At 35.6% G+C, this 13,042-nt stretch overlaps 1 protein-coding gene across 1 annotated transcript; it reads left to right on the forward strand.

Moving 5' to 3' along the window:
* The first annotated feature begins 2,300 nt into the window (after positions 1 to 2,300).
* LOC113047412 (carbonic anhydrase-related protein 10-like) lies at positions 2,301 to 12,331 on the forward strand. Its single transcript, XM_026208759.1, has 8 exons — positions 2,301 to 2,313; positions 3,202 to 3,434; positions 6,255 to 6,440; positions 8,440 to 8,535; positions 10,511 to 10,583; positions 11,101 to 11,255; positions 11,512 to 11,683; positions 11,886 to 12,331. The coding sequence occupies exons 1-8, from the start codon at positions 2,301 to 2,303 to the stop codon at positions 11,906 to 11,908; spliced, it is 951 nt and encodes a 316-aa protein (XP_026064544.1). The 3' UTR covers positions 11,909 to 12,331.
* The last annotated feature ends 711 nt before the right edge of the window (positions 12,332 to 13,042 follow it).

The following is a 13,042-nucleotide window of genomic DNA, read 5'->3' on the forward strand; positions in this document are numbered from 1 at the left end:
AAATCAGAGACAGTCTTTGGGGTCAGCAAGTTTGGGTCTGCATGGATGGATTGAATTAATCAAAAGTTGCAGTAAAAATTTTCTATTCATCAAAGAATCCAAAAAAGATAAATGGTGACCCGAAAGTCTGGAGAGATTTTCTTGCTTTTAACATTTAAAAATAAGCCATTATTAAGTGCTGGTCTGATGTTTCAGGTGATTGCATTTATGCGCTACTATTAGTGAAACTGAAGAAGCAATTCTCCATTATACTGTGATTAATATTTGTTCGGCTATCTCCCATCAGCACTGTGCATGAACAAACAAACAAAACAGTTCCTCTCTCTTCATCTGGAAAACTGCACTGTTGAATAATTTCTCAGATGCAGAAATGTGTAAAGTCAAGAGAAAGTGTAAGATGTAAATATTTGTAGCATTAAAATGAATGTACTGCTTCCAAATGTCAGACTTTATGAAACTTTGAGCATGATGTAACAGCAGCGCTCAGCTTCGAATTGTACTGTAATGCTGTTTGGTTGATGTATTTGTCCCCTGTCATACCTAAAAAGCACTTCGAGAGAGTTCTCATTAATGTATTGAACCCAAAGCCAAATCTGGCACAGATCCTGAGGATGAGGGTGGGTGCCATCTGTCTACCACTCATCAATTGCTACAGAAAAATCACTATATTACTCTGGATAGGACAGACTGGAAGCAGCAGAGCTCAAAATGCTCTGCGGACCTTAACAATGGATTCAGAATGAGTTTAGCTAAAAATACAAACGACTCAGCGGGACCACAAACAGAAACTCAGGCTGTTGTTGTTGTGTTTTATTTTCGGATGCATGGCTTGTTATTTTGTTGTTGTTTTTGTCTGTCTTGTTTGCATTCTGATGGTACAGTGAATGGTTTTTATTTCTTTCCTTTGCGTTCTCCAAATGTCCAGTCTGGGAGTATGTAAGTTTGGTGAACTGGTGCAAAAATCAACTAAAAGGGCATTTTGCTTTACAGCAGCAACACATGTGAATTACCATAGTGACATATTTTGAATAGTGAATTGCACTCACTTAATTGTAGGGGACTCCAAAATTGAAAATATTCATAAAACTGCATAAATGTAATCCTTTCCATTCAAAGTGAATGCGCATTTTGATGTACATGCAATTTGTTTTAATATTGGTCAATCTTTTCATGTTTTAATAATCATAATCTTTATGTATCAGCTTATAAAAATATGCTTCCATATTTAGCCTGTACTGGAATGTATCTGCAGTGTATGGAAGTTACAAGAAAAATAAAATCAAAATGAAATCTTGAGGAAGTGTCCCACAACAAAAGGAAAAGAGCAATAATCGATTAGCAATATAGCAAACTAAATTTACCTTTAGTTTGCTATATCGTATCTAATTAAAATTGGTTATGATATATAATTAGTTGTTATATTATTAGCAATTGTTATTTTACAGTATTTTACAGAAATATGGCAGAAAGAGTTTGCTATACCAAAGTTGTCTATGGGAGAACATTATACTGGAAGCACACTGAGATTTTAGCAGAAATACATAGGCAGTTGGCGTCCATTATCAGCTTATCAAATCACCCAGGATTTTAATATCGGTGCATCAGAGAGGATGGAAATCATTTGAATAAAAAAAAAATAGACATAAATGTTTTTGGTGCAAAAAATCCCCTGAAATATATGAGTATGTTCATATTTAAGTTTTTTGTATTTCTTCTATCTAAGATTATATAACTATTGTCTGACAACTTTGTGACTTTAGGATTTTGATGTCTTGCGTTTTAAATTATAGGCTGAGCTGAGCCTACTTCCAAATAAGCACAAACGTCTTACTCGTTCCTCCCTTCAGCTTTATGAGGAGTTGCATATTCTGTCTCTCCTTGACATTTAAGAAAGCACCGAGAGAGACATTTGAGAAGTGAAAAAATAACAACAGACTCGACATAATGAGCTCAGTAGCTGTTAGGATGCCTGACAGAAGCAGGATTACACCTTAGTTAGATCACGGGTTTGGAAACAATCATTTATTTAGGTCACTGTACAAAGAGATGCTGAAAATAAATACAAATACGCGTAGATAGCTTTCATGCATTCGACAGAGGAGAGCTTGTGTTATTCCACAGCTTACTCGTACAGCATAATCTTTGTCTCTAATGTGTTTTTTACTCTTTCTAATTTAATACGGCAACACATCACGTAGCCCAGTCCAGTTTCACTCCCACAGAGCTGGACATGATGAGAGGAAAATCAGGCCAGGGGATCACTTGTTCATGCTGGATAAATCTGCTTATAATCTCAGCCTATGGGGACTAAAGGTGATACTGTCTTTACATTGAAGCATCCGAGCTCTCGGTGATCTAATGAGGATGACGAGGCCAGTGTGGAGGTCAGGGTCACCGCACCATCTGCTCTTGCACTCCTGTCACTCACTCCACCTCAGCTAGATTGTTCCCCAAAAACCTGTCATCATTTACTCACCTTCATGTTACTTCAAACTTTATGACTGATTGTTCTGTGGAGGATATTTTGGGAATTGTCTTTTGTTTGCTTGTTTTTCAAACAATTGAATCGAATGGTCTCCAATGGTCTGTCTGTCTTCCAACATTCTACGAAACATTTAGCGTCGCACAAAATAAGAAAGTTATACACGTTTGAAATAACACAAGGGTGAGTAATTGATGACCAAAATCTAATTTTTAGCTGAACTTTCTCTTAAGCCACAGGCGTTGGTCTCTTCCCTTAATCCGTCATGTTGATTTTAAATATGATAAATTAATTTTAAGGTTCAATGCACTAATAAAGTCATTCCATTCGGCAATAAAGTTGTTTACTGTTCTAGGACTGTGAAACATCTCCGAGAATAAATTAATCATATAAGGTCAAGTATGTCCTTTGGCTGTGTGGCTAATGTGACTAATTCCATCTGTTTCTCTTTTTTTCTCGAGTTTGTTTTTGCGAAGCAAATCGCATTCACATGCAGTTCTTTCATTTGGATGCACGATAATGACCTCGTTTTCAAAAGAGAACCGGCGCTGCGCCTGGTAATTAAGTGTTGAAACTGATTGCTAGTCAAAAGGTTGTCTCAAAGGATATCAACCACTAGATCCAAACTCAAAAATAACATCACATAATAGATTGGGTTTGCAGAGGAAATTTGGGATGAGCAATTTGAGATAATCCCAAACATATCCCTCTCAAAACAGATCATGACCCATTACAAAACGGCAAATGCAACAGTCTACAGCTGAAAATTATTGCTCTGAACTCCACTTTTTGTGTTTATAATTTGCTAGTGCCATCTTTCTGGGGACTAGTTAACACTGCCTGGAACCTGTGTGCGATTGGGAAGAGACAGTCGCCGGTCAACATCGAAACCAGTCGAATGATTTTTGACCCCTTCCTCAATCCGCTTCGGCTCAATGCAGGGCAACGTAAGGTAAGTACTGGAAAGGCTAAAGCTCTTTCTTAAAATATCACAGAATATGATTGACTGTTGCATCATAATCCTTTCCATAATATCTGTTTTAGGTCATAAAATAGCTATTTTTCACATGAATTGAACTGGTGGAAGATGGACCGTCACACATTATTCACTTCAGACCGATGTCCCATGATTCACTAGGATTTTGACAAGATCCGGCCACAAATCGTAACCCCAGTTTAATGGTCCATTTGTCAAATCTAATCACATTCTGTATTTACTTCTGTGGCTGTTGTGCACACAGCTCGTTTTGTGGTTTGTTCCTGAGTCTTAATTCATTTCGGTGACTATCTTATACACACCTATCGGCCAATGAAGCGGCTCCTCAAATATTTTTTGCCAAGCACAACAGTGAAGCTTTCCAAATGAAGCCTTTGAAGATGGCTAATGCACCACGACTGTCAGTTTGTCATAACAGTGCTGTAATGAGATCGCTAATTCTCTCTGGTGTGCACAACTGCTCGCCATTTGCTTTCAGTAAGATGCACCTGCAGTGAGTCAGTCAGCAGATTAGTGTGACTAAACTCATTTACCAGACACAAAGTCCAGTGTTTGATTATCGATGTTCGGGGACATCAGATATCACTCCTGACCTCCCTGAAGGGATTCGAGTGGTTATTGTCATACAGATCTTGAGGGCCTTTATTCCCACAGAGCGGGAGGGAAAGGAAGGAGTTAATTCCTCATTTAACATCCTGTTTTATGATTAATGCCGCCTGTGCATCTGCTGGGGGAGATTAGGCAGACTCACCATCCTGTGCTGACAGGGCTGTCAGTGAAGAATTCTCCCAGTGGAGCTCCAAGAGGTTGTGGTTATGGATGATATACGTAGTTCATCTTCGCTTATATATACATTGGTACACTAGACTTAGTCAGGAGCCTGAAATAAAAGTGTACTGCTGTTTTCCTCTGGAGGTTTTTTCTGCTCTTATTTCTCGGAGAACCCAATTACATTTATGTATGCATTGCTCCTTTGAGCTTGTTATGACTGTGCTCTCTTATGTGGGCAGTTTGCACTGTTATTCCTAGAGACAATTCCATTGGAGACCTAAATGTTCTCCATGAATTCAAGTCCGTTTGATTGGTTGGAGGCATTGCTTACTTGGAGGGCTGTTAAATAATGGAATTCATGCATTGAAACTCAAGGCTGTAATGGAAAAGTTTATGGTCTTTTTTTTTTTTTTGATGGACTGTCTAGCGTTCATTTATTCACTCTTAAGTTTCTGAATTGAATTATCGGATTTACTTGTTCTTGCTCATATCGGTGTTCAATAAAATAAATGTTCAAATTAGAAAAATCCTTTCCAACTGCAATAAAGAGAGTTTAAGTTAAAGTGTTAAAAATTACTGACAAACAAAAATATTAGAATAACTAAAACTATTAAAATGACAAAAACACAAAATACAATTATAAATGCAAAAATGAAAAAAAAAACTGATAATATAAAAAAGCCCATTTAAAATATTTTTATGTATTTTATACATATTTATCAAACTTGAAATAAGTAATACAAAAATAACACTGGTGAGATATAAAGTTGTTGTTATAAAGAGATAAAGTTGCAATTAAAAATGTAAAAAATTAAGTCACTCTTGCAAAATAACAAAATGGTGCCTTTAAGGGGTATACAAACTTGTCACTTGGGTCACACCTTCCTACTTTCTTTACACCCTAAATGGTGCATAATAATACTGTTAAGAGTACAATAATACTACTTTAAGGCACCAAATATTATTACAAACGCATCCCTTTGGAGGGTAACTGGTCCCACTAAACAAGTGGTTGTACCATAAAGGTACAGGTTTTTGCACATTTTAATTTTTCTGACAGTGTATCGTGATACAAAATAACAGTCATGAGAAAGGAAGGTTGACTTTCATTGTCCATTCTCTGATTTGGAACATCAAGCTTTCATAGTCTTGGAGTTTTGGTGGACACTTGGTGATTAATGGCTGTTAATAAATGACGTGTCACCCCTTGTACTGAAAGTTCAGCTTAAGTTGGCCATTGTATTCTGAATTATTTCAGGGGCTACAAGTTCAAAGTGATCGTAATAACCTCTTGCTAAGAATTTATCCTGATGAGACTTCAAGCTAAATGTATTGCCTCATTCTCATGTTCCTGAGGGATCAGACGTTCTTAAAACTGTCTCCAGATCACAAATGAGCCAACATATATTCAACTCATTTGAAATCTGCATTAGAATACACTCTTGAACGCTTCTCACAGCTGTTTACAAAGATGTTCTGATCACTGGGGGTGCCTTTACAAGACACATTTTGGCCTCAATTAGAAAATCCTAAAGCAGTATGTTACCACAAAGTAAAGACAAAGCATTCCAGCTGTTGTTTTCCATTTATAGGTATTTCGTTTTTCAGCTTGGATGCATTTGCTTCATAATTCCCTACCTCAGCAGTTGCACCTGACAACCAGGTTTACCTGAAAAAACCTCAGTCCCATCAGTATCAAAACAGTCGGTTTATTATATCGAGCCTGTTTTTCCAGTAATTTCCTGTGCGAGAGGCATAAACGTCTAAACAGTGCGTATAATGCCTTTTAAGCCTATCCAGGTGAAAACTGCTTCACCTTTGTCCTCCCAAATGTACTCGCTGTAAAATGGAATCACTTAATACGGTTTTATCAGGAAAGGACAGAAATGAGGTGTAAGTAATTTGGTGTAAGGTTTACTTTGAAACCTCTTTTCTTTCTTGTAAAACATACTCCAATAATCTGTTTTATTTACAGCTTGTTTACATTGTAGGTTTGTTTTTCAGGTCAGTGGAACGATGTATAACACGGGCCGACATGTGTCCCTGCGCCCAGACAAGTCGCACCTGGTGAACATCTCTGGCGGGCCGCTGAGCTACAGCTACAGGCTGGAGGAGATCCGGCTTCACTTTGGCGCAGAGGACAGTCGGGGCTCCGAGCACCTGCTCAACGGCCAGGCCTTCCCTGGAGAGGTGAGGCAAAGTGAAATGCATCACTTCTGTGGGATTCAATTAAACCTGTCCTCCTTCAAAGGTCTGGATGGGGCGACAAACCCTTGAAGTGCTGGCACTGAAGTTAATGAAATAGGCAAAATTCTGCATCAGTTTTTGCACCAGAAAAAAATATCTACTTCCCTGAGACCATTTTCTTCGACAACATGAAATATGAAAAAAAAAGAGTTAGACAAAGACCACAATGAAATTTTATTTGAGGAGATCAGAGAGAAATATTCCAAAGCCAAGTCAACTGTTGCAAATTTCACTGGAGTGATAAATTCACTATTTCCCACAAAACGTGTGCATTGTACGGTGTCACTGAGTTTGCATTAATAAAGTCTTTTTATTCAGGATTAAAGGCCAAAGGATTATGGAAATTCCTATCTTAAGATGTGATTGTGCTTTAAGAAGGAACTAGATAAAAGCGTAAAGCAGTGGGTCCTCTTCCAGATTGCACAGTCGGATATGAATTGGTCTTGTGCTGGAAATGTTCATTTTAATAGTGAGGAAAAACCGCATCCATCACACAGGTGCTTCTTAAAGTTTTTGTGGAGCCTAGTTTTTGTCTCTATTTGATTGTCTGAATCTATTCCACTATTAAAAAAATTTATAAAAATGCAGTGCATGCATAAAGTGACTTGAATAACTTGCTCATATGTTTTTTTTTTTTGGAGTGACAGTCAAAAATGTAAGGGTAATCTTGGTCATGTAAAGAAGAAGAATGAAATTCTGAATTAAGAAATTGTATTATTATTGTTATTTTATACACAAATTGTTGGTCAGTAAGATATTTATTTATTCTTTTATTCAACAAAGATGCATAAATTGATCATGTAAGCAACATGTGTTATACATGTGACAGTTATGATCTGTCCTATCGTGATAAAGGTGAAAATGGCAAGAAATATATATATATTTATATATATATATTATATTTATATATATATATAATTTTATTTATTTTTTTTAAGTAGCAGTAAGGACCATTATTCTGTTAAAAGTTATAATGTTCCACAAAACTGTTAAGCAGCCAACAGCCTTGGAGAGCATAAGAGACTTCTATAAAAGTGTAAAAAAAAAAAAAAGGGTGTGCGTGTGTGATTATACCAATGATTTTTTGAAAGAAATTTAAACAATTTAATCTATAGTTTTGTTTTTTTAAAGATAGCCCTTTCTTTGTTTTTGAGACTCTTGTCATTGACTCTCATACTGAAACAGAGCAAACAATTCTTAATGTACAACAAGAGCCAGATTTCAAACGGTCAAGAAGACCACCAGTCGGTGCCAGGAATATCAAATCATTTTAATGAGTTAAGACTTCATCTTATTGTGGCGCAAAGCTGTGCGGCCCTCTCAGATCCTCACCTCACCTCTGATTTCACTGAAGTCAGCAGCTTCACTTCATTTTCCTAATCCAAATGAGGTTATATGGGTAGCAGCTTTCCAACAACTTCATTTTGAAGCTGACAAGCAAGCTCATTATAACTGATGACTGAAGCATATTTTCTAATGAGTTCCAATGCAATTTTGAGCCACTGAAAATTAAGCAGCAGCTTTCCTGGCTTCCATCTCTCTGCTTTGATTGAGCTGCGCTGAAAGAACGATAAAGCAGGATGGAGGAGCATAAAGGAGCTTCGTAATGGTCCCATTAACAATTCATTAACAATTTATACACCACATTCAGCAAAATATTTATACGGATTAATGTACTGACCGTCATTACAGTGTCACACGAGATTACAAGCTGACACAATGGAAATTAATAGTTATATCCAGTCATATACAGACACTGTATGGGCATGTTTTATGCATTACAGGATTTCTTTTTTTTTTTAAGCATAGCACTGCCAAATATACACTCACAATGTTTTGGCCTCTATTCACACCTAACAGGTGTTTGTTATCCAGGAAGTGTTTTGTTTTGTTTTTTAACTGGAAGTCACACTTTATTTTTTCCTTTATTTTTTTTTCACAGGTGCAGCTCATCCATTATAATCAGGATTTGTATTTAAATTACAGTGATGCCGTCCGGAGTCCTAATGGAATAGCAGTTGTTTCTATCTTCATAAAGGTTAGTAGTCTCAGCTGCTTCAAGTTTACACAATGAAAGGTTACGATTCATTAATTAGCCTTAAACTGCATTAAACTTTAGCAAACATTATATAGACTTAAGAGATCAGAAGTTCTTGTCCAGTCGGATATGAATGTGTGGTTAATTAAAAGTGCTTGAATGTGCATTTGAATGTAAAAGTGATTGAATGTCGAAAAGTTTTTTAAGCATTATATAATATATGAATGGTTTTCATTTTACGTCAAACTATAAATAAATTCTAAATAAAAACTTAACATGGAATAATTCACTCTTATATTAGCTTTTAATCAGTTTTTGCTCAGTTCTAAAAATCTAGATAATTTAATAATGAATAATGCAAAAAGAAAAAAAAATAAGACTGCAGTATACTGCATCAGTTGTTTCATATCATCTACATTCATTATGCATCAATGCTGCTCATGTTCTTGAAGGAAACAAACCATTCCTTTTTAAGCAATTCCACATAACATTTAAATTATTTATATGAATCTAAATGATTGAAAACAAAGTTTACTTCAATGACAAACGAGAGTCATATTTTTGATGGGTGCAAAATGAATAAAAGGCATTTCTGAGAAAAATTCTCTTGGGTAAAAAAATGTGCATTCTGGACCAGAACATTTTTGAATGACAGCCAGGATGCAATATAACCACAAAAATATTTTAATAATTTTTTTTTCAGAGTCATATCTTCATTATTAATCATCAATATTGCACTTATCAATATTGAATATCTCATTGTTTGTGCATTGTGTGCTTGCAAGGTGCAGTGTAACTATTCTTATTTGTAGATGTGGGGAAAGAAATGCCTAAAACTATTCCTATATTAACTCTTAAAAATAAAATAAATATTGTAACCTAAAAAGAGCTCTGTGAAATATGTTTAATTTCTTGACCTGTTTGGCTTCACACAGATGATGGCAAACAACAGCGTAAATAAAACTGGCAAATGGTCAATCCATATGAATTATTCATGCCCCAGTGCATGCTGGGAAAGGCGAGAATGGGATTGAATGAACCACTAATCCATTTTTTTCAGAGCAGGCCTATTTGAGCTAAAAATACAATGCAATGCTCAGAGCTGCTCTGGAATTACTTGTTCCTGAGAGTTCAGGATATATAAATATACTTTATAAGGCATATTATATTAAAATAATGTCTGATTTAAAATTTCTAAATTTCTTAAATGAACATTTGGTTACACTCTGTTTTAAGGAGTCCTTGTTACAATTTAATTATACATGTTAAGTACTGAGTAATAACTACAATTAACTACATGTACTTACTAAATGGTAAGGGTTTGGTTTAGGGTTACTTGCATGTAATTAAATGCATAATTTTTTCTTATTATAATAGTAAGTACATGTTATGTGTAACAAGGACACCTTAAAATAAAGTGGTACTGAAAATTTAGTAAATTAATTAATTTAAAAACTGCAAACTGAGTTTTGTCTTGATTTTTGTTTAAAAAAGATAGATAATGGTGGAGATTCCTCTGCATTTAAGCTCATCACACAGCATGCCATGATCAGACTCACGGATCGCCTCCCTGACTCTGTGAATCGTGACTGCTGTGTAAATTGAGGCAGAACTGCCACAGTCCAGATGAAGGCCTCCTCGTTCACTTTCATCCCTGATCGCAGCGATCGTGTTGACGGGGAATCTCCAGCATTCTGCTACTAATGAAGGCACATGGATGAAAGCCATTCATCTTCAGTACATGGAAAAAAAACCCCATCCAGATGCCCCTAGAATAAATTCTACTAGACTGTTATTGATTATACTTTTGATATGGTGAAGCCGTAATGAAATATCTCAGCAGTAAGTTAACGGTCATGTCATTTGTGATTAATGCTTAAAACAAAACCGTCTTTTATGAAACTCTGCTTTTTCATCAGAAAAGCTGCAGATGCCAGGCTTTAAGTAATGTTGTCTTTGAAATGTGACTCTTCAGATTTCAGAGCCTACAAATGTATTTCTAAACCGCATGCTGAACAGAGAGACCGTCACGCGGATTACATATAAACGTAAGTGTCTGCAAAATCCCCATGTCTTTGATAACGTCAGTGGCCTTGGGAGCTCCTGTTCACACTTTTTAACTATTAAAAGTTGCTTTTGATGGCATTAAACTGAATTAAAAAAATTTTTAGTAGCATTAAATTGAATTTATATGAATATTGTTAACATTAAATTACATTTGATTGAAAATTGCTTGCATCTGTATTTTTATGTCAAGAGGTTTCCTCAGTCTGAGTGTGAATTATTGCTTTTCTGCACAGGCTTTCATCAGTCTTAATGAAAAATGACAGGCTAAACAAACTTGGCTTTGTATTACCACCTGGTGGTCTTGGATAAGAAGTGACATTTTATTTCTCTCAGTTTTGCCATCAACAAAAACAAAAAATAATAATAATAGTGATATTAAAATATAATTGTACTGTAGGAATGTTGACAGCTTTTATAGTGATGAAAGCTGTTGAATATATTATTGTAAGTGTGTGTGAGATACACCTCATCCCGCTGACTGTTTTCATATCTGTTCAGATGATGCATACTTACTGATGGGGCTCGATATTGAGGAGCTGTATCCCGAAACCTCCCGCTTTATCACATATGAAGGGTCGATAACTATTCCACCGTGCCTTGAGACAGCAACCTGGATATTGATGAATAAGCCAATTTACATCTCACAGATAGAGGTGAAATGCTAAAAACACTTTAAAAGATTACAAAAGCATTTTTTCCAAATGTTATTACACTTTAAATTAACGATTTTCTTTATTCATACATATATATACACACACACATATAATATATATTATAATAAATACGGTACATTATAAATGTTTTTACTGCCACGTTTGAGCAATTTAATGCACATTTTCTGAAGAAAAGCTGAAAAAAATATTAATTGATTTTTTCAAAAATAATTTCTATTATATTCTATTATTTCAGATGCAGTCCCTTCGTCTCCTCAGCCAGAACCAGCCGTCTCAGATCTTCCTCAGTATGGGTGACAACATGCGGCCGACGCAGCCACTGCACCAGCGCTGCATCCGCACCAACATCAACTTCAGTCAGAGACGGGACTGTCCTAACAACCGTGTGCTGAGGCCGCAATACAGAGGTCTGTGTCACACTTCCCATCAGTAACTCTGTGTCACAAATGCATGCATGCTGCGCGCAATAAAGCTGAGTGCTCTAATTAGACACTTAAGATTATTGCTCTCGAAACAGACGGAAATGACACATTTGTCTTGATGAATAAGTGTTTTAAGTGCTTCCCAAAGAAAGTCATCTGACAGCACATTCTCTAATTCTGTTTTCAGTGAATGAATGGCTTCTGAAATAACAGCTTGACGTGGATTAGTTACTACAACGATCTGGTAACAGCTGAAGAATATGGCCAACAGAGCGAAAAATGGGTTACATACAATGAGATGAAGAAAACGGACTTAACAGAGGACTCTACAATAAAAAAAATCTCTATATATAATTACTTTTAAACTTGTTTATATGTTTCTAACAATATATTTCAAAGACATTGAAAGCAGTTGCTAAGAGTATTGCGTCAGACAGGTCTGGGTCTCAGTGACACTGGGTCTTGAGGTACTGTCTGCTCTTCTTCTTTGCATCTGAACAGCAGGTGCAATCAAGCCTTGTTGCAGCGAATGGAAAACTACGTTTGCTCTATGCACAGTGATTTGATCTTTACTTTGACAAGAGGCAAACAAAAGGATTTCAAGCCTATATTTTGGACTATTCGGAGCATGTTGCCTTCTTTATGTAAGTGTTTACAGTGCAGAAATCCTTCTCTTTCTCTTTACTTTTTTTAATTATGTTTTTGAATCATGAGTAGACATGGGTATCATGTTGATGCCAGTGGATTGTCAAAATAAAATTTATGAATAAGTCAGTCTGGTGAATACTATTATAAAATTGTTAATGTAGTGCTCAAGCTTCCAGTTGGATTATATAATGGATTTTAGATATGAATATTTATAGGGTGATGAATGTGTAATAGAGTGTGTTACAGAAAACCGACTAATCTGGTCAGATTTAGCATCGAAAACTGCTATATTTTGTTGGATTTAACAAAATGATGAGCATTTAAATAAACTGCATTTTCAAATGTCTCAATTCTCATACTTGTATAGGTTCTAATTCAGTGTAATTTTATACATATGTATACCATTAATAGGAATAGGCTATATAATTTAAGATATGATCTTATGCAGCATGCTGTACTAAAAAAAATAATAATAATAATAAATAGCACAGATTTTACAGTTATTAAACATACTGAAAAGAGTAGAAAACTATTTTAAAATCTGGCAAATAGTGGTTGCCATGAAATTTGACCAATTTTTTTGTTGATATACACGACAGAACAAAAAAAAAGATTTAAGAGTAAGATTTTTATGTCTTTGAAACAAGTCTCTAAGGCTCACCAGGGCTGCTCACATTTAATAAATAAAGAAAAATC

The sequence above is a fragment of the Carassius auratus genome, chromosome 28, assembly GCF_003368295.1.
Source record: "Carassius auratus strain Wakin chromosome 28, ASM336829v1, whole genome shotgun sequence".
Lineage (NCBI taxonomy): Eukaryota > Metazoa > Chordata > Actinopteri > Cypriniformes > Cyprinidae > Carassius > Carassius auratus.

Excerpts from the sequence above, each read along its gene's own strand:
- LOC113047412 (XM_026208759.1), top strand. Across the intron at positions 6,441-8,439 it reads GCCAGGCCTTCCCTGGAGAG|GTGCAGCTCATCCATTATAA; the intron begins GTGAGGCAAAGT and ends TTTTTTTCACAG. Across the intron at positions 10,584-11,100 it reads CACGCGGATTACATATAAAC|ATGATGCATACTTACTGATG; the intron begins GTAAGTGTCTGC and ends ATATCTGTTCAG.